This window comes from Neophocaena asiaeorientalis, unplaced genomic scaffold (assembly GCF_003031525.2).
Source record: "Neophocaena asiaeorientalis asiaeorientalis breed wild unplaced genomic scaffold, Neophocaena_asiaeorientalis_V1.1 scaffold246, whole genome shotgun sequence".
Taxonomy (NCBI): domain Eukaryota; kingdom Metazoa; phylum Chordata; class Mammalia; order Artiodactyla; family Phocoenidae; genus Neophocaena; species Neophocaena asiaeorientalis.
Window position 1 is genome coordinate 4,339,923 of NW_020174551.1, and position 22,335 is coordinate 4,362,257.

General features: G+C 38.8%; 2 protein-coding genes across 2 annotated transcripts in view; one reads left to right on the forward strand and one right to left on the reverse strand.

Annotated features, from left to right (window-relative positions):
• KIAA2012 (KIAA2012 ortholog) overlaps window positions 1–3,491 on the forward strand; it is a 113,373-nt gene extending 109,882 nt beyond the window's left edge. The window contains exons 21-23 of the mRNA XM_024757369.1: window positions 281–450; window positions 1,272–1,488; window positions 3,353–3,491. Coding sequence (XP_024613137.1) covers window positions 281–450; window positions 1,272–1,488; window positions 3,353–3,491 — 526 coding nt within the window. The remainder of the gene's footprint in view (window positions 1–280; window positions 451–1,271; window positions 1,489–3,352) is intronic.
• A 2,864-nt stretch (window positions 3,492–6,355) lies between these two features.
• SUMO1 (small ubiquitin like modifier 1) lies at window positions 6,356–20,829 on the reverse strand. The gene is made up of 5 exons (XM_024757342.1): window positions 20,813–20,829; window positions 19,352–19,426; window positions 15,194–15,266; window positions 12,497–12,568; window positions 6,356–7,047 (listed from the first exon to the last, which is right to left on the reverse strand). Exons 1-5 carry the CDS (start codon window positions 20,827–20,829, stop codon window positions 6,979–6,981), a joined length of 306 nt encoding a protein of 101 aa, XP_024613110.1. The 3' UTR covers window positions 6,356–6,978.
• Between the last annotated feature and the right edge of the window lie 1,506 nt (window positions 20,830–22,335).

A 22,335-nucleotide genomic window follows, 5' to 3' on the forward strand; every position in this document is an offset into this window, starting at 1 on the left:
AATTTCAAAATCCATTTGATAAGAATGGAAAATGAGGCTCTGGGAACTTAGGCTCCAGCGCCAGAGCACAGAGCTGTGTTGAAACTTCCAGGCTTCTAGTTCCAGGCCTGTTGTGTTCTTGCTTCTGCTCTTCAGTTAGGCTTCCCTTAGAAAACGAGTCTCCTCTGAGTGGGACGCTCCGTGTGGCCTGCAGCCTGCAAAGCCTCCATCAGAGGCACGGCGTGTCCTAAAAGGACAGTGTTTTCTGCCATTTCCCTGACCAATTTGTGGGTTTTCTCAGCTTTAGGAAACAGAAACTCGAGGAAGAACAGCAGAGGCAGGAGAAGGAGGAGAAAGAGCAGTGGCTCCAGTTGCAAATGGTCCAAGAGAGAGCTCGGCAGCAACAGGAGTTCCGGAGGAAGCTGCAGGAACTGCAGAGAAAGAAGCAGCGGGAGGAAGCCAAGAAGGCTGGTGAGGGGGACTCAGCTCTCTGCAACGCCCATCTATCTGGGACAGAAGTATATTTATCCCACTGTGGGTGTTCATTTGACTCTCCCCAGAGTTATTCCTATCCTAGGTCTCAGTGTGAAGCACTCTAAATGGATAAGCTGATTTTTTTCAAAGTGATTTAATATGTGTGACTCTAGTGAGTTATTAGATCAAAACAAGAAAGACTCATTTGTGGAAATGACTTTTGGGTCCCACTCCCAATTCAGTAATCTCCTGAAGTGGGACCCTGCCCCTCTCATTGCCCTTCCAGCATTGCTCAGAAGCTGCCTAAATTGGAGACATAGCCCTGGCTCCTTGCTTCCTTCCCTAGCAGATGGAAACAGTCAAACATCTGGATAGCTTCAGGGCAGCCTTTCAGGTGATGTGTGGAATCTCTACAGCCTCACGTTTGAGGAATAGGAAAGCACTTTAACAGATGACATTCTAGACTGGTCAGTCCAGCTGAGTAAGCACCAAGTTTCTCCAGACCCTGCTGTGACACCTGTCCCCAACCCATCTGCATACCACCCATGAACGTACCAGGCTCTGGAAACTTCTTCCCCAAGGTTTTGTATTCATTGCACACAGTGCACTGCACATAGTAGGTGCTTGATAAAGGGCTCTTAAATTAGTAAGTTAACCCAAGGTAATCCCCACAAAGGATCTGGCAATCTGCTGTCAGGTAAGCTACAGAGTATCTCATTGGGAGTCCCTGGGAATCACAGACTTGAGAGTCAGATCAGAGAGTTGTTTTCCCCAATAATGAGACCCCTGCTGAGCCTACCTGCCTTTCTATTCTGCAGAGGCAGAGAAGCAAAGGCAGAAGGAATTGGAAATGCAGTTAGCAGAACAAAAGCGCCTGATGGGAATGGCTGAAGAAGAACGGCTGGAGTATCAGCAGTGGAAACAGGAAGCAGAAGAGAAGGCTCGGCTGGAAGCAGAGGACAGACAGCGAAAGGAAGAGGAAGCAGCAAGGCTGGCTCTGGAGGAAGCCATGAAACAAGTCCAGGAACAAGCCAGGTATTTGCTATTTGGGCAACAGTTGCAGTAGTGGGATTGTTCAAAGGCTTGACTGCCTGCTACTAGTACTAGCTTTGCACTGCCTTTGGGCACGTGAAGTTTTCCCACTTCCCATAGCATGGTTTGGAAGAACTAAAAAATAGAGATTCTCCTACTGCAAAGGTCACAGAATTTCTTGGTGGCTTAAAGAACTCATATTGAAGCTAGAAGGGAGTTTACAGATCATCTATCTCAGCCCTCTGGTTCACAGATGAGAAAACCAAGTCCCAGAGAGAAGCATCTTGATTAGGGCTAACAGTGACTTAGGGGCAGTACCAGGACGAGATCTAAGACTCCCTGGTCCTGAACCAGTACCTTTCTCAGTAAGTATTTATTGGGTACCTATTATGTGCCAAACACTATTCTGGACACTGGGAATTCAGGAGTAAACAAGACAGATGCCTCTTCTCCCACAGCATTTACATTCTAGGGGTGGGGGGTGGGGAGACAGACTCTAAACAAAGATTTTTTAAGCTGGCAATAAATGCTATTCAGAAATTCTTTAAAGATGTGATAGGATTGCAGGAGGTTTGGTTCAGACAGATCGGCCAGGGTAACACCTTAGAAGAGGTGATACATAAGGTGAAACCTGAATGACGAGTTAGCCACATAAACATCTGGAAGAAAAATATTCCAGTAGGGAAACAGCAAGTGCAAAAGTTCAAAGAAAGGAATGAGGCTGGCATGGTGGAAGAATAAAAGAAAGCATGGCTGGAATGAAGTGAACAAGGCACAAAGAATATTCCAGATGAAGTCAGAGAGGTAGGCCTTGTTAGGAGAAATAGCCCAGAATCAGCCATCAGGGGCCAACAGCATTTCCCCCTTTGTTCTCTTGCAATAGTTATGATCACTGCATCTTTCTGCTAATAGAATCTCTTGAGTAAAGTGGTTTCAATTGACTCTTTAAAAACCAGTCCTCCGTAGTGGCTATATCATAAATTTCCCCTCTTAGTAAAGGCAAGAGTCATCCCCCTTTAGAACCATTAAAAGTGAAGGGTAAAGAAGCCCAACACAGAAAACCACAATTCCAATCTTAACTGTAAACAATTTACCCCTTGAAAGTAATTTTCTACAACTTAAGCTTAATCTAAGCTAATAAATACTCTTTAGGGGACTAGAAAAAGAAGGAAGCCAGAACAACTCTATTTCAAGGTTTTCCACCTAACCTTGAGTTGTTCCTCTCCTGAAACATTCCTCAGCTGTTACGCGAATTACAAAACAGATCATTAGGGAAGTCTTGATTCCATTTCAAAATTATGTGTTCCATGTATCATAGCAGTAGGGTTGGGTTCATAACTACTGAAACCTAAAGCAAGTTGCAGTTTTCCACAAAAAGAGAACTGGCAAGTAGTACGAGGGGAAGTTGAGCGATTTTGCAACACTAATCCAAGTAGGTGAAAGCAAAAAACCAAGTAATTAAAGGGGTATATGAGGGGTGTGAAAGAGCCTCATTCCAGCAAGGGTTAGGAGAACTTGATGCCAACTAGCTTGATTTCGTCTTCACTTGTGTGACATTGGCCCAGGTACACTTAACTTCTCTGGCCTGTTTCTTCATCTCCAAAACAATGGAGTCCCTTCCAGCAATACAAATTTAAGAACTGTTACACCGTTCCTTTTACCTTCCTAGTAGGAGGATCATGAAACTCTAAACCTCATATGTAAAGTCACTAAATGAACAGAGTATGATCTTCCACTAAAATGCAAGATCAGTAGCCCCAAGTCTAACTGATGATGACTGAAATCCGAAATTCTTCCACGAGCTTATAAGGACAATTTCTAGGATGCTTAATCAGTATTGTGATTGCGGGTGGGGTTGTTTCCTCAGGCAAAAAGCTGCTTTGAAGAAACATCTTCATTTCAACCAAGAACTCTGTAAGGAAGCCAATGGCCTACAGTGGACACAGAACATTTCCAGACCATGGGTCTACTCTTACTTCCAGTTCCTACAAATACCAAGACCTTAAGACTAGAAGAAAACTAAAAAGTTAGGAGGTGGTGACAGAAGACGAGTAACTTGCTTCTGTAATGAAGTTCCAACCTGAGCTCAGTTAGCTCCGTTTCATCTGGTTCACCTCACCTCACCCCACACTTCACTTCACTCTAGGCCTTCCCTCCCCACCACCCAAACATTACTCAACCCAGTCAAACTTGTCACACACCTAAATCCTTTATGTTCTCTGGAACCACATAAATCCAGAAGCTTTGGTGCCTAAAATTAGCCAATAATTTCATAATTTGTTTGAATTTCAGTAAATTTCAGCTTAATTTCAGTGAGTAAGACATTAACATAATCTTAGGGTAGCTGAAGTATTTCATTTCAGTGTCTCTGAAAGAGCTGTAGGTAAATGGAAATTCTATAATGCAATAGTTCTGAATTAGCAAAGAGGAGCCACAGGTAGCTATTTAAATGTAAGTTAAAACATTCAGTTCTCCAGTCACACTAGCCACATTTCAGGTGCTCAATAACCAGATGTGGCTACTGGTTACTGTAAGAGAACATTTTCATCCTCACAGAAAGTTCTGTTGGACAACACTGTATTCTAGAGCCCAGAAAATTAACCGATCTTGAGGTTTTGCTCCTGTGTCTTGAAAAACCAGCCACTCACATAATTTCCCCATTTTTTAAATCACACTGATCCTATAAGCGTCTTGATTAGGTAATGTCTTTAACATCTCCTTAATATCAGTAAGTATCTGATAAGTATCTATCATAGATTGATCATTAAAGGGGATGAAGGACCTTTAGCAAATAAGATATGTAAAAAGATGTTAAAGCAAGCAGTATCTGAACCTGAATTTTCCCACGAATTTCCTTTGGCCCTATTCTATACTTCGCTGTCTACAGCTAAAAAAACTTAGTATTGGGGCTTCCCTGGTGGCGCAGTGGTTGAGAGTCCGCCTGCCAATGCAGGGGACGCGGGTTCGTGCCCCGGTCCGGGAGGATCCCACATGCCGTGGAGCGGATGGGCCCGTGGGCCATGGCTGCTGAGCCTGCGCGTCTGGAGCCTGTGCTCCGCAATGGGAGAGGCCACAGCAGTGAGAGGCCCGCGCGTACCGCAAAAAAAAAAAAAACTTAGTATTTGCAGATGATTCCCTCAAATCTCCCACTAATGCTTGTAAGGTGCTTTCTACAGGAAATGCACTTCCACAATCCAGAAGTGAAGCTTAATTCTGAGTCTGTATTGCTGTGTTACTGGACTTGCTTAGATTTGATGCTTATTTTCAAACACTTGCTTTAAATAGAAATAAAATGGCCAAAACACTGGCTACCACAGTGAATTTAAATATGCCACTTAAAACTTTTTCTCAAACTTGTCGATCCTACTTGTACATTCATTCATTCATTCAATTCATTCAATAATACTTAGGTGAGAAAGGAGCACCTCAAATAATTCAACCGAGAAGAAAGAACACTCAAGGAAAACATCCTTGCGGGGGAAATTACCATTACTCATTTTATTTTCTCCCTTCTTTTACAAATTTAGGATGTTGCAGTCAAGCACCAGGTAGAGAGGCTACACTAAATGGTATTCGAGGTCCCTTCCAAATCTGATATTCTATTAAATTGTTGCTGTGAAAAGCCTATTTTATCAGCACTAACCAGATAAGCACATTTTTCAGTTAACCACAGCAGACTGCAAAGCATTTAGAAGAATCCAATAAACTAAAATCAAGAAAATTATATCCCCCAAATTATATTATAGTTAAGCTCCACCACCTAAATGCTGAGAGCCCTCAGAAAGAGATGCAAACAAAGCTAAGATACCAAACTACATATTCACGCATTCTGGATAGTTCCAATAGCCTATGAGGTTTGCGACTCAGGCCTGACAGAAATATGCAACTCAATGAGGACTTTCTAGAAATGGGTCTGACTCCTAGTTACTATTTAAATATAATGATAAATGCCAGGTAACGGTCTAAAAGCTCTAATTTACTATATATGTACAATACAAATAATTTTTCAGTTAGGGTCAAATATAAGAATGTATAAGGCAAGCCAATTATTTTTCAATAGAGGACTTGAGAAGGGATTCAAACTATAACAGTTTATAAAATGCGTTAGAGATAGGTCTTATTCGCTCTTCTAATGCAATTAGATGACATTCTATTTGGAATAATACGAAATAGGATTACATATATGCACAGATATACTGAATTCTGTGATTCATTAAGGATTTAAAAGAAAAAGTTAAGCCCTCTAATTAAGGAACTAATTTGGTATTTTAATTTTATACAGTTTAAAGAGAGGATATAAAAAAATAAAAGAAAATATAAACAAAATATACCAAACCTTAACTAAGCACAGAACATTCTGTAAATTGTTAAGGGAAAAACTGAAATTATTGATATCAATTAAGAATTTTTGGCGTGCCCATTTATTCAACATATTGGGTAATTGTATCATATATATGCACCATACAGGAATATCAAGTTTTTAAAAAAAACAACACTGGGTATTTAAAAAGGTGTTGTGGCCTTAATTAAATCCTTAATTCAGAAGGCACTTCAGTAACTTTCAGGGCTTCAAAGTCATGATCGTCATCACTGCACAGTACTAAAGAAAACATGCGTACCATGTACAAACAATAATTTCCAGTATTATGCAAGAAAACCTTATGTTTTAAGCATTTTCTTTTTTCCTTCTGTACAATTAAAAATAAAATGAAAAAAAATGAACATTGGTACGGTTTTTACAAATATTTTGTTTATTTTAATGAAGCTGGTACAGACAATGTCCATTTAAAACCCATATCCTAGGCCAAAAAGCATAAATAAAGTCAAAAAGAGCAGCGCTCTGCTGTATACACTTCTGCATGAATAACTTTAACTCCTAATGAAAAGTAGAACTTTTCTGGGATCTTCTGACAAGATTTTTCTTTCATCTTAAAATGCTTTCTCTTCAGTGAAGCCATCTTTGGAGTTAGTCATTATTTTCACCACCTCTGTCACCTTGACTCCAACCTGCTATTCCTCTTCTTTTGGTCCAGACCCTCAGATTCTAAAAGTAGCTTCAAGTTAAGGAAAGGTCATTTTTCCACAGTTCAGTTCTCTGAAAAACTTCCATCTCCCACTGAAAGTCACAGTCCAGGAGTGAAGCAATCACATGCTAGAACTTCAGGGCCAATTGGAAAGTCATTATGAACACTCGCATTAGTCAATCTTATTTATCACAAGCCTGTAAATGCACAGTCCTGGAAAAGGCAGCCTCTCTGTGCACACACATAATTTTTAAAAAGGAGAGGGCGATATGAATGGGGCTGAGGTTTGATCACCAAAAATCAGCACAATGAAAACAAACAATAATGAATAATGGGCACTAGAATTCAAATTACCAGATGTTCTAAAGAGATGGGGTGCCAGTTTTCAATTCTGTTTTGAACACCACGTTACAAAAGAACTATTTTTAAAAATAAAAAAGGATTAAGGGAAAAGAAAAAATAAAAATATCTAAATTGTTGAACGACCCCCTGTTTGTTCCTGATAAACTTCAATCACATCTTCTTCCTCCATTCCCAACTGTAAGAGAAAAGAAAAGTGTTAGTAGTACAATATAAAAGTACTATTTTTTTTAATTGGCTGCAATTATGTGGCCACTGTTTTAAAGTGCAAAAAGATACAAAAGTAATCCATAGTTATCCTGTTCTAAAATTAAGAATACTGTTTCTGGGCTTCCCTGGTGGTGCAGTGGTTAAGAATCCGCCTGCCAATGCAGGGGACACAGGTTTGAGCCCTGGTCCGGGAAAATCCCACATGCCGCGGAGCAACTAAGCCCATGCACCATGACTACTGAGCCTGTGCTCTAGAGGCCGTGAGCCACAACTACTGAGCCCACGCACCACAACTACTGAAGCCCGCACGCCTAGAGCCCACGCTCCGCAACAAGAAAAGCCACCGCAATGAGAAGCCCGTGCACCGCAACGAACCCACTCGCCGCAACTAGAGAAAGCCCACACACGGCAACGAAGACCCAACGCAGCCGTAAATAAATAAATTTATTAAAAAAAAAAAAAAGAAAAAAGAATACTGTTTCCTTTAATCTAAAGAACAGAGAGGGGGACTTCCCTGATGGTCCAGTGGTTAAGACTGTGCTTCCAATGAAGGGTCATGGGTTCAATCCCTGGTCAGGGAACTAAGATCCCATATGCCGCATGGCGCAGCCAAAACAAAACAAAACAAACAAACAAGTTTGTTTTGTTTTGTTTTTCTTTGCGGTATGCAGGCCTCTCACTGTTGTGGCCTCTCCCGTTGCAGAGCACAGGCTCCAGACGGACGCGCAGGCTCAGAGGTCATGGCTCACAGGCCCAGCCACTCTGCGGCATGTGGGATCTTCCCAGACTGGGGCACAAACCCGTGTCCCCTGCATCGGCAGGCGGACTCAACCACTGCGCCACCAGGAAAGCCCAAAACAACCAAGTTTTAAAGAACAGAGAGGTATATCTTTTCCTCTGATACTATGTCTATGTAGTCATTCATGTTATTTTGCTGAGCCAACTTCACGTCCCAGTTTATTAACCATATAAAATTTAAGTGTTTCTGAAAAGTACCTTAAGGGAGTTTTAAATCTAATCAAACATGTATATAATAGTTTAAATAATAGTTTGATGGCATATTTTCTAAAACGCATTTTACTTCTAGATGTAATTACTTGACAGAATCTCTTTCAAAAAACCTGCTCTCACTTTGAAATATGTGTGGATTTAGTTAGAAAAATACTGCCTAAGGATTCATTTCTAAGTGGTTTGCTTTGTCATCTACAGTTCCTTCTGGCATATAACTATTATTTTCTTTGATAGTAACCACTCAATGAAGAAAACTTACTACACTTCTACTCTTATTTGACACCTCCAATTGTATAAGCTAGATTTTTCAGACCAGTCCTTCTCAACTCTTACAGAAAAGGAAAGGAAAAGAAGAAGAAAAAAGACCCTTTAAAATGCCTTATACAGAACATTAAGCAAGTATAAGCAATTAAGTTGTTTTTTTTTAATGTGCTTTATATGCATTGAAATATTCTGGAATTTTTTTCTAAAAGACATTATTAATAATGGTTGCCTCTGAGAAATGGGAATGAAGAGATATCTAAAGTGTATTTTCCATTTTATATACTTTGGTAGTTTGGTTTTCTAATACTTTTATTTATTTTTAACACAAGTATTCTTTATTTAAAAAATAAAAGAGTACATAAGGGGGCTTGGTGTGGCATAGAAACCCAGGTGTTACACTCAGTGAGGCTTGTAAAGGACTGTAAATCTGTTGATTCTGATGTGCAGACAGAGTTAAGGAGCACTGTTAATAGGCAGACTGAAAACAAAAACTATCACTGTTTCCAATGAACTATAGTGGATCACAAAAGAAATTAAAAATAACATTTCAAAGGAAAGTCCAAGATCAGTATTTTATAGGTGACAATTTTGTGCTGAATTACAAAATGTGAAAATTAAAATATGCTAAGGGGGCTTCCCTGGTGGCGCAGTGGTTGAGAGTCCGCCTGCCGATGCAGGGGACACGGGTTCGTGCGCCGGTCTGGGAAGATCCCACATGCCGCGGAGCGGCTGTGCCCGTGAACCATGGCCACTGAGCCTGCACATCTGGAGCCTGTGCTCCACAACAGGAGAGGCCACAACGGTGAGAGGCCTGCGTACCGCAAAAAAAAAAAAAAAAAAAAAATTTAAAATATGCCAAGAAATCTAAAAATAAAACATAGACTTAAGTGGATTTAGAAATTTTTTTAAAGTGATTAATTGGCTCTAGTATTATGGGTATCTTGATTGTGATAGACATATGAATATTAAAATAATCAGTAATTAAAGAGGCTATTAAAATTTAATTTTAATTGCACATATAGCCTGGTAAATACTGCAAGGACTAAAATTCCAAACATTACAAGGAACCTTTAAATCAGGAAAGCAGCACATGTCCTCAAACTATGGAGAATATGAAGCCATCAGCTTTAAGGAGTACATTAGCAGAGGGACTTCCCTGGTGGCACAGGGGTTAAGAATCTGCCTGCCAATGCAGGGGACATGGGTTCAATCCCTGGTCCAGGAAGATCCCACATGCTGCAGAGCAACTAAGCCCGTGCGCCACAACTACTGCACCTGCGCTCTAGAGCCCGCAAGCCACAACTACTGAGCCTGCGTGCCACAACTACTGAAGCCTGGATGCCTAGAGCCCATGCTCCACAACAAAGATAAGCCATCACAATGAGAAACCCATGCACCGCAACGAAGAGTAGCCCCCAGCTCGCCGCAACTAAAGACCACGAAGACCCAACACAGCCAAAAATAAATAAATTTTTTAAAAAAAGTAATACGCTAGCAGAGATGAGTAAACAACAGTACAAAGAGGTCACTCCCTAAATACCTACTCTCTCCCACTGCCCCATTATTCTTCTTCTAAGAAGATAAATCTCTTAATGATAGTGAGGGAGGTGTCGCTAAAATGTATTAAGTATCTTCTGTGTTGCAGAGATTATGCCAAGCTAGGACAGGGAAAATACAACATGAGTTTGGAATATCTTGTGTCAGACAGTAAGGAAGTACTTAAGAAAGTGCGTAGATACTAAACCTACAGGGAAAAGTTTGATGAGAAAAAGGATAGTCACATAGTTTCAAAGTATGTGCCCACAAATTACTCAATTAAAACAGGAAAAATAGTAACTACACAGTAAAGGAAAAAGACAACTGTTAAACTCAATGATAAGGGACTTCAGATACTCCAGATATTACACCCTGAGAAAGACACATCACTATTTATGTAGTATTCCAGCCCAAAATTCATAATCCAACTCTAGTCATGAGGAAACAGAACAGCCCAAATTGAGAGACTTTTTAGAAAATACCTGGTTTGTATTCTTCAAAAATGTAAATGTCATGAAGACAAAGACAGGCTGAAGAACTGTTCCAAATTAAAGATAATTAAAGAGACCCCTAAATAAAATATGTTGATACTGAACTGGATCCTGTGACGAGGGAGATAATTTATTATAAAAGGCATAATTGGGACAGATGACAAAATTAGGTTGAAGACTAAAGTTTTCTAACAGTGTTAAGTGTCCTGAATTTTATTAACAGTACTGTGGTTATGTAAAAGAATATACTTATTCTTAAGAAATACACACTAAAATATTTAGTAAATGGCATGGTGTATGCAACCCACTCCCAAGTGGTTTGGATGATATATACATATATATACACACGCATATATTATATATGGGGGGGAGGGGAATAATAAAGCATAGGTAGCAAAATGTTAAAAACTGGTGAATCTAAGTGGAAAAGAGTACAGTTTTTTGGACTATTCTTGCAACTTTTCTGTAAATTGAAAATTATTTCAAAATAAAAACTTCCTGGGCTTCCCTGGTGGCGCAGTGGTTGAGAGTCCACCTGCTGATGCAGGGGACGCGGGTTCGTGCCCCGGTCTGGGAAGATCCCACATGCCGCGAAGCGACTGGGCCCGTGAGCCATGGCCGCTGAGCCAAAAACTTCCTAAAGAGATGGAGAGGTGTCAAAAAGGAAAGACGCCAAATTGAAGGGGTCCCCACTGGCCAATATCTAAAGAATGTCATTATTCACAGAGTTTGAAAGTATCTCCCCACAAATTACTTATTAATTACAAAAGAAAATGATAACTTTACAATGGATAAGAAATCTGGCAGTTACCATCTTAACTACATGACCAAAGTTAATATTACCCATAGCAGGACAAATGGACATCATCTAACTCCTGATACGATGCACTCGGAATTTCACAGCTTCACTCTGTGCTACTCCTACCAAAAATGCAAAACTGAATCTAATCATGAGGAAACAACAGACAAACCCAAATTGAAGGACATTCTAAAATATAGCTGGCCTGAATTCTTTTAAAAAATGTCAGTGTGATGAAAAACAAAGACTGAGTAACTGTTCCACATTAAAGCTAAGAGGCATGATAACTAGTTAGAATGCATATCCTGGATGAGATCCCAGGTCAAGTTAAAAAAAAAAAACAAAAGGGAGGGAGCTATAAAGGACCTTACTGAGACAGATGGTAAAATCAGACTATTTTGATTGTATATTCAATTACAGTATTGTATCAAGGTTAAATCACTTAAATTAGATAATTTAACTGTGGCTCTTAGGAGAACAATAACACTGAAATATTTAGGGATAAAGGGCCAATATCAAATGGCCCACCAATAATGATAATCTGTATATACAGAGAGAACAAAAAAGCAAACATAGCACAACGTTAATAACTGGTGCATCTAGGAAAAAGGTTATAAAGGAGAATATTATACTAGTCTCATAATTCTGTAAGTTTGAAATGTTTTTAAACCAAAAAACAAATAATAACCATACACTGTTCCCACTATCAGAAATATCAAAAATGTTATTTTGTATTTGGAGGGGGGAATCTGTGTAAATATAAATACACACATTCTCTCTCACACTTTATTACTTTCAGATGCCTGGGGGGTGGCAGTGGGGATGGGAATAGAGAGGGTGGAATATATAAACAGAGAAAACAGTCCATACATACAATAAAACAAAGGCACAGAAGCATTAAAAAATGTAAACCAAGATGATAGAGCCAACTATATTAATATACACTAAGCTTCTATATTAAGTTCTCAAAATGGGTCAAAAGTCAAAATTGAACTGTGAAGGTCACCATCACCATGAAAATGTACCAGAAATCTGCCAAATTTGAGGACCATCTGTCCATCCTCAAAAAGACGTAGTATGTGCCTTATGACAAGTTCAGTACTCATTTTCTACTTTCCACCTCTCTTTTTACAGGCACTTTTTGAAGGCAATACAAGGGAAGTTCAACTCAAAAGATTATTTTTCTCTTTGACAAATGATATAACAGTTAAATCAGAGAATATTCAAGAAAAGGACAGTTTAATGGTACCAGTGAACAAAATCATTCAATGCAGAATTAAAAATATGCCTTGAATCAGAGAAGAAATTATACTCACTTCTTTTGGAGTGTGATTATCAGCAATTCTCTGACCTTCAAAGAGAAACCTGAGTGAATTCATGGGAACTCCCTAAAAAGGTAGAAAACATACAAATATACAAATCTTAGAAGAGATAACAGGTACTTTGATGCACAAAAAGCAAATATGAAAGTTTCAACAGAATATGTAGAACATAATAAAACTAGAGAGCTAATTCTATCATAATTATCATTTACTGAGTACCAACTATTTGCTAGGCACTCCCTGTACCAAGTATTTTATAAACATAATCATAAATTTTCATCACAACAGCCCTGGAAGGTAGGTATTATCGCGTTATCTTCATTTCACAACTAGGGAATCTAAGGTATGGAGAAGGCACACAAGCTAGCCAAGAACTGAAGGCTAAATCTGCTCCTAAGCCTGTGCATTCTTAACCACTATTCTATATAGTTTCCTCTCAAATCTGTAGGCTAACATAAAGTCAGATATTGGATGAGCAGCCTCACTAGCTTCCACCTGTACAAGCAAAATTGGTTTTTAAACAGATTAAATCATAGAAATTCGGTAAAGCACAGGAGCAAGCCAGATAAACTACAGTAAACCTGTGATGCCATTTACAGCACTATAAATATCACAAAAGGTATTAAAATATATTTTTCTAATCATTTATTCCACAAAAATAGCTAAAAGAGAATAGATGGCTCATTTAAAGAGAAATAACTTCACTAATAAGTACAAATCAAGAATCATTTAGTCCAAAAGTATTAGAAAGTTCTGCTCAATAACTAATGTGTTAAGATTTTCACTGTTTCAATACAATACTATCCCAAAAACATCCAAAAAAATTCAAACTATCTTCCAATATGTACTATACTTAAATATATGAGACCTTGCAAACTTATCCTGTATTTGGTTTTAAACTATTTTTTGTGTTTTTTTGGCCACACTTCCGGGATCTTAGTTCCCCGACCAGAGATTGAACCTGGGAGCAGTGAAAGAGCCAAGTCGTAACCACTGGACCGCCAGGAAATACCCTGGTTTTAAATTATTCCCAGGGTTGGGACTTCCCTGGTGGCGCAGTGGTTGAGAGTCTGCCTGCCGATGCAGGGGACATGGGTTCGTGCCCTGGTCCGGGAAGATCCCACATGCCGCGGAGCGGCTAGGTCCGTGAGCCATGGCCACTGGGCCTGCACGTCTGGAGCCTGTGCTCCACAACAAGAGAAGCCACTGCAAAGAGAAGCCTGCACACCGCAACGAAGAGTAGCCCCTGCTCGCCACAACTAGAGAAAGCCCACAGGGAGCACCGAAGACCCAAAGCAGCCATAAATAAATAAATAAAAATTATTTCCAGGGTTATGTTAAAAATAAACATGACTGGGCTTCCCTGGTGGCGCAGTGGTTGAGAGTCTGCCTGCCGATGCAGGGGACATGGGTTCGTGCCCTGGTCCGGGAAGATCCCACATGCCGCGGAGCGGCTAGGTCCGTGAGCCATGGCCACTGGGCCTGCACGTCTGGAGCCTGTGCTCCACAACAGGAGAGGCCACAACAGTGAGAGGCCCTCTTACCGCAAAAAAAAAAAAAAAAAAAAAAGAATAAACATGACTGACAAAGAGTGGAATATTCTTTGATTTTAACTATAGGATCTTTCAAAAATGAAATATTTTATGTTGAAGTCAAAAAAGTTTCTAGGGCTTCCCTGGTGGCGCAGTGGTTGAGAGTCCGCCTGCCGATGCAGGGGACACGGGTTCGTGCCCCGGTGTGGGAGGATCCCACATGCCGCGGAGCGGCTGGGCCCGTGAGCCATGGCCACTGAGCCTGCGCGTCCGGAGCCTGTTGCTCCGCAACGGGAGAGGCCACAACAGTGAGAGGCCTGCATATCGCAAAAAAAAAAAAAAGTTTCTATAGAAACCAGTCTATAAAATCAAAATGGAAAGATGATTCAATCTCTCTCTATTGGGTAAGTATTCCATACTTCAGATATACTGAGTGTCCCATTCCTCGTATATCAGCAAATAAAAGAAAAAAATTATCAAGCCTCTGTGAACTGAGTATAGAAACTTCTAAAGACTGTAGACTCTGAAGCATAAAAAAGAAAGCTAGAAATTATACTAACTTGATGTTATATTATCTCCCCAAACCTAGCACCTTCAATTCTGGATCAGTTTAGTTTTCACTTTTGCACTGTTTTTTCTCAATAATCAACTCTCGCATTTACAGATGAGGTAAAAAGACCATATAATTTTCTTCAGAGTTGTTGTCAACAGTAATTGACAATGTATCCAAGTACCTACTAGCATACTGCACTTAATATGCTCGTTTCCAATTGTAGCTCCCATCATTATAACAAATGTGAGCTAGTTGAGACCCAATTAAAAGACTTTACTGAGCATAACAATTAATAGCAAAAACAGAAACAGGGAATTCCCTGGCAGTCCAGTGGTTAGGACTCTGCGCTTTCACTGCCAAGGACGCGGGTTCAATCCCTGGTCAGAGAACTAGGATTCCACAGTCCACGCAGAGTGGCCAAAAAAAACCAAAACAGAAACAAATATTTATTGTTGTACTTATTCTAACACCTAGATGATCTCTTTCTTCTTGCAAAGTCCTAACCATTAGACCACCAGAGAGGTCCCAAAGGATTACTTTTCTTTTGACAAGAAAGAAAAATTAATGATATATAAAGCACTGAATTTAATATTATAACATACAAACCTGTCTTTGACAGTATGATTCTTTGAGTTTCTTGAGATGTGTTGTCATTTTCACTTTGAAGTGAATCTCACTGCTCTCCTACGGAGATATGAGGGAAAAAAGTCACTCTCTCTGTGTAAGCTATTTGCTTTGCTTGAAACAAATTATTTAATTACACATATACTACAAATAGAAATGTATACCTTGTCTCCTATATTTTCCCACCAAAATATTCTTTTTAGCATTCCTAACAGGTTTATTAAAATACTCTAATCATCCTCAAAGTTGCTATATACCCATTTCAAAATAAATTTAATAAAACGAACATAATCTGTTAGAGGTTTTATAATTAGCAGCATAAGTAAAAGTCTGCATGTGAAAGAATGCATTCCTTCAGAACTGCATGCCTATTCTGTTTTCAAAATGAAAATGTGAACTGTCACAAACTCCCAAAGGCAACTCAAAACAAAAAGTATCCCCACAACTGAAGTGTCACTGAAGACGGTAAAACCTACAAAAGGGACGTAGACCACAAAATAACAGACGCTTACTCCTGCCATAAAAAGTCACCACACAGAGTCTGGCTTCTCTTGCATGAGTAAAATGAGTCAGTCAAATTGATATATGGGATCACAGATAATTTTTTTCTACCCAGACTGTCAAGTAAACTACCAGGCAACCATCAGAAAAAAATACTGGCACTTGCATACTGTAAAAATTTCAAAGCCAATCCTAATGATTACATATCACATTCACAAATACGTGTTAGTGGAAGTTGCATGTTTTGTTTGTAACTATAATTTTTTAAAATTAATTATTTATTTGTTTGTTTATTTTTGACTGTGTTGGGTCTTTATTGCTACGCGCGGGCTTCCTCTAGTTGCGGCGAGCGGGGGCTACTCTTCGTTGCCGTGCACGGGCTTCTCATTGCGGTGGCTTCTCTTTGCTGTGGAGCACGGGCTCTAGGCGCATGGGCTTCAGTAGTTGTGACACGTGGGCTCAGTAGTTGTGGCTTGTGGGCTCTAGATCACAGGCTCAGTAGTTGTGGCGCACGGGCTTAGTTGCTCTGCGGCATGTGGGATCTTCCTGGACCAGGGCTTGAACCCATGTCCCCTGGATTGGCAGGCGAATTCTTATCCACTGCACCACCAGGGAAGCCCTGTAACTATAATTATCTTTAAAAAAAACAGGGAATTCCCTAGCAGTCTAGTGGTTAGGACTCAGCGCTTTCACTGCAGGGGCTGGGTTCAACCCCTGGTCAGGGAACTAAGATCCCGTATGCTGTGAGGTGTGGCCAAATTTTCTTTTTAATTTATAATAAATAAATAAATACAAATTCTTGTCCTATGTATAATTTCACAAACAGACAAAATTTCTAGAGCAATACCTCACACCATAAGCTAAAATCAGTTCCAGATGAATTAAAGAGCTAACATTAAAAAATTTTTTTAATATTTTTTCTTCTTAGGGAGAGACTTTTCCCTAATCTTGACACTGGGAAATCCTTATTTTAAAGCAAGATTTTAACTCATAAACCACTAAAAAGAGATTGATAAATATGACTTAATAAAAACATAAACCATCTATACAGTAAAAAGCACCACAAAAGTTAAGAGACCCTGAAGAAAATATTCACAACATATATAACAGACAAGAAAAATCAAGAAAATATAAAGCACTCCTACAAATCAGTAATTGTTAGAAAGGTAATCCATGGCATAGGACAAACATACACAGGCATACCTCATTTTATTGCACTCTGCTTTATTGCATTTTGCAGATACTATGTTTTTTTACAAACTGAAGCTCTGTGACAAACCTGAGTTGAGCAGGTCTACTGGCACCATTTTTCCAATAGCATTTGCTCATTTCGGGTCTCTGTGTCACATTTTGCTAATTCTCTAAATATTTCAAACCCTACACCTGCAAAAAAAAGGCTCACTGAAGGCTCAGATGATGCTTAGCACTTTTCAGCAATAAAGCGTTTTTAAACTAAGGTATGTACATTGGTTTTTTTAGATAAAGTGCTATTGCACACTTAAACTACATTATAGTGTAAACGTAACTCTCATATGCACTGGGAAACAAAAAATCCATGTGATCTGCTTTATTGCAGTGGTTTGGAACCAAACCCGCATGTCTCTGAGGTATGCCTGTAAATCAGTGGAATAAAATTGACAGCCCAGAAGTAAACCCATATATATCTATGGTCAATTGATTTTGACAAAGATGTCAAGCAATTCAATGCGAAAAGGACAGACTTTTCCATCAGTGGTCTGGGACAAATAGATAGCCACATGCAAAAGAAAGAAGTTAGACTCTTCTTCAAACTCATACAAAAATCATTCATAAAGTACTCAAAATGATCAAAAACTTAATGTAAGAGCTATAACCATAAAAACCTTAGAAGACTCTATAGGTATAAATTTTTGCGACGCTGGATTGGGTAATAGTTTCTTAGATATGACACTAAAATCATAGTAACAAAAGAAAAAATAAATTCAATTCATCGAAATTAAAAATTGTTTCTGCAAAGGACACAACCCAGAAAGTGAAAAGACAACCCAAAGATGGGAGAAAACATTTGCAAACCATCTATCTGATAAGGATCTAATATCTTAAATATATATGACGAGTTATTACAACTCAAAAATAAAGACAAGTAATCCAATCTAAAAATGGACAAAAGATTGGAATAGACATTTCTCCAAAGAAGATGTACAAATGGGCAATAAGAACAGTAAAAGATACTCATCATTAACCATCAGGGAAATGCAAATCAAAAACACAAGACACCACTTCACACTCGCTAGGATGACTATAAAAAAAAGACAACAGCAAATATTAACTAGAATGTAAAATAACAAACCTTCATACATTGTCGGTGGGAATGTAAATGGTGCGGCCACCACTAAAAACAGTTTGGAAGCTCCTCAAAAAGTTTAAAAAAGTTACTACTATATTAGACACAACAATTCCACTCCTAGATATACAGAGAACTGAAAACATATCCACACAAAACTTACAATGAATGTTAATAGCAATATTATTCATAATAGCCAAAATATGAAAACAACCCAAACGTCCATTAACTGATGAATGGATAACAAACTCGGTATATCATACAATGAAATGTTATTCAGCCATAAAAAGGAGTGGAATACTGAAACACGCTACAATTTGAATGAACCTTGAAAATATTATGCTAAATAAAAGAAGCCAGGTCACAAATCATGTAATTCCATTTACATGAAATGTCCAAAATAGGCAAATCCATAAACGCAGAAAGTAAAGTAGATTAGTGGTTACTAGAGGCCGGGGGGGAAAGGAAGATGGGGAATTATGCTAATGAATACAACGTGTCTTTTTTGGGGTGATGAAAATGTTCTGGAATCAAATAATGGTAATGGTTGTACAGCCTTGTGAATATACTAAAGCACCTAAATTATACATTTTAAATGATGAATTTATGGTATCTGAATTATATCTTAATAAAAATTTTCAAAATAAGATGATCACAGAAAATAGGAAAAGGATATGAACACACGATTAATATAAACGTAATAGGCAAAAAAATTATACCTCATTGATAATCAGAGAAATGCAAAATAAAATGTCTAGCTATTACACTGGCCCAAAATTGAAAGACTGCTAATATCCCATGTTTCAGAGAATATGGGGAAATGGTACTCTCATGCTTCCATGGTGAGTGTCTACTAGTTCTTTCTTTTGTCCCTTAAAAAAAAAACTATGAAGATGCATTCCTCCAATAATTTTCAGCTAAACTTTAATTATCTGTTAACATCTCAAAAAGAGTCAATAAGATACAGGCCAGAGTCTGTAGAAATAAGGTGCCAAGAAAGAGAAAGGGGTTAAGAAAAGGCCTGAGAGGCCCTTTGGTTTAAGGGCCCTAGCATTATCACTCAAGAGAAGTTGCTATATTTGCCACCGAAGCATGCTAACCAAGAAAAAAGTTTTATTAGAAGAAATTAAGGTGATCTATATCTGCCTAGCAGAGCAATTAAGAAAACAGTATCACCCTCTTCTGCCTCCAACAGATGCATATGTAGTAAATGAATCGCCATTGTTTAATAACTTGCCATAGTTAAATCATTTTCTCTGTGTGTCAGAAATCATTCACACATTCCGGGGTCAAAGGAGAAAAATAATGAAACTCACCTGTCCGATGACTTTGAGTTTAATATATTCTCCTTCCTTCTTATCCCCCAAGTCCTCAGTTGAAGGTTTTGCCTCCTGAAAGAAAAGTACATATAAAGATAAAAGTTCCTATATGCTATTTTAATTATTCACCCATTACTTTGACTTACGGTACGAAACTTGCCCCTGAAAATACAGCAAGCATTTCTTTGCTCTGCCAGCCAATTAAGCAAAAAAGGTCCTAAGTCAATTACTCTCTCAAACACCGGTTCTAAAGATCACTAAAAATCAAGAAAGAAGTCTCTTTTACTATAAAAATCCTATAGTAATGGTTCTAAAACTTCACTGAGCATCAGAATCACCTAAAGTACTTGTTAAAAGACTGCTGGGCCTCATACCCAGTTTTTTATTCAGTAGGTCTGGGGCAGGGCTGTAATACACATTTCTAATTAATTACCAGGTGGTGCTATTGCTGCTACACAAAGGAACAACCTGGAAACCATTATCTTCAGTCAACTCCTATTAGTCATAGGAAGCTCTTCTCCATGAATCCTTAACCAAACATGTTGAATCCAAGATTATTTTCTCACAACCTACTGGGAGAAGCTAACTACTCCAATTACAAAACTGTACTAAGAAACATAAATTAATCATATTAACATAAGCAAAGTCTATTTAGAAAGGAAAATCAAATAGCAAAGCATTGGCCTAATGTAGTCTTGAGTCAAAACAAATCAGTTTTATATCAGCTATTATTTCAGACTATCTGAAGCAGTATATCCGATTTTAAAAGATTAGGCTTGGCCGAAAAAAAAAAATTAGGAGACTTAAACTGGAATAAGAAAAAAGCCCAAACAGAGTAAGTAGTAAAAGGAAAGAGGAGACAAAATTGGAAGATCGAAGAGTATAACCCTCTTATAAATTATACAATAATAAATAAGATAATTTCAAATGAAGGCATATTGAAAAGAAAATGAAGTTAGAATAAACTAGTTGAAACAACTTTGCCACGAAGTATCTAAAAAAAGTAAGCCATTTTCAGTAAAGGCGTAGCTTGGTAAATTTCAGTCAATGGTGTGATAAAAGTAGCTTTCCCGGGACTTCCCTGGTGGCGCAGTGGTTAAGAACCCGCTTGCCAACACAAGGGACACGGGTTTGATCCTTGGTCCAGGAATATCCCACATGCCACGAAGCAACTAAGCCCCTGCGCCACAACTACTGAGCCTGCACTCTAGAGCCCGTGAGCCACAACTACTGAAGCCCACACACCACAACTACTGAAGCCCATGCGCCTAGAGACCATGCTCCGCAACCAGAGAAGCCACTGCAATGAGAAGCCTGCACACCACAACGAAGAGTAGTTCCCACTCGCCACAACTAGAGAAAGCCCATGCGCAGCAATGAAGACCCAACGCAGCCAAAAATTAATTAATTAATTTAAAAAACAACAACAACAAAGAGTAGCTTTCCCATGCACTTTACCTTAGTTTGGCCACCATATTAGTCACTTATTTAAATATATGCTTTTTTATGATTCACAGCAATTTCAAGCTGTTAATCCATGCTTGATAAGAATATAACCAACTATACTGTATTTCAGAAGTAAAGTAACAAGGCCATTACCTGTTTATCTCATGCCAGTAAGTGAAAACTAACAAACTCTTTAACGTTCAAAATTTATTGAATATATTAAACTAGAAGTAGTAGCTTTTAAATTTAAGATACAGGCTAGAGTCCAGGGAAATGCTTAGATAACAGAACTGACTTCATTAGTGTGAAACCTTGCCTGTTTACCATTCTGTAGTACTTTCAACATTTGCTGACTACCGCATATTATGGCAGCAGGCCAAATTAACCTTCTTTAGTGAGACAGTATTTCACCTGAAAACTAGAAGACTGTCTTCAAACATAGTCTCACAACCACATTTCTATGAATTTATATTCAGAGTTAACAGTTCCTTCTTCCTTTACATATCTAGAGAGGACAAGGACAGCTTATTCCACGCAGTGAAGGGCAACAAAGAGCAAAGAAGCCCTGAGTCCTCTTTAACTAAGAGAAGGGGTGTTAAGAAGCTTTATAGGAGTTAACCACAAGGAGAAAAACATCCCCCTGCAACCGGAGCAGCAATACATCAGCATAATGGGAGTGATTTTGCTCCAGTGTTTCCTAGACAGGGTAGCTACAGAGGCTACTCAGAACAAAAGAGTTCTTCCCCCTTCTCCAATCCATTGTCCACACTGCTTCAGAACTCTTTCTAAAGCACAGCTTCTCTGACTGTATAACTACCCCTAATAAAAAGGTGCTTTAAGGCCTAGAACCAAACTCCCGCAGCACCTCATTCAGTTCCTCCATTACCAAGCTCAATTCTCATTTTTCTCTCTCCACTTCCTTTACAAACCAAGTATTTGGTTAAATTGGACTATTTGCTATTCCCTGAACATGTCTATAAACATTCTTCCACCTTCAGCCCTTTGCTGTTCCTGTTTCCTTTACCTGTAATACATATCCTCTCTCAACCTCTCTTGAAATCATCTCACAAAAATCCATCCCACACATCACCTGAAGTCCAGTATTTAAAAAAACTCTTCCAGGAACCACGGCACCCCTCAACCTTGCAACTGGGATTAGTATTTTCCTTTAATGCTCCCAGTGGCAATTTATTCATATCCTTTATGGCATTTATTCTCAATTTAAAAACACTCCCTCTCTACTGTCTTCTCGAGGAGTCAGCCTCATCTTTTTCTTCGAACTTCTTATGAGAGTACTCAGCATTTGCTGTTTCCACTTTTACTCTCAACCCACTGTACTCTGGTTTATATCCCACCATTCCACTTGACACTCCTCTCACCAGGGTTACCAGTTCAACTCCTTATTGCTAAACCCAGTGGAAATTTTCAAGTCTCATCTTTAACTAACAGATACTTATGACTTTTTCCTTGAAAACTCTCTACCTTTGGCCTCCAACATTCCATTGTCTCCTCATCTTGACCACTTCCTTAAATGC

Bases quoted from the DNA above. Each gene is read 5' to 3' on its own strand.
- SUMO1 (XM_024757342.1), bottom strand. The intron at 15,267-19,351 runs GTGAGTTTCATT...TCCGTAGGAGAG, and splicing joins AACTCAAAGTCATCGGACAG to CAGTGAGATTCACTTCAAAG. The intron at 7,048-12,496 runs GTGAGTATAATT...TTTCTCTTACAG, and splicing joins ATAATCACACTCCAAAAGAA to TTGGGAATGGAGGAAGAAGA.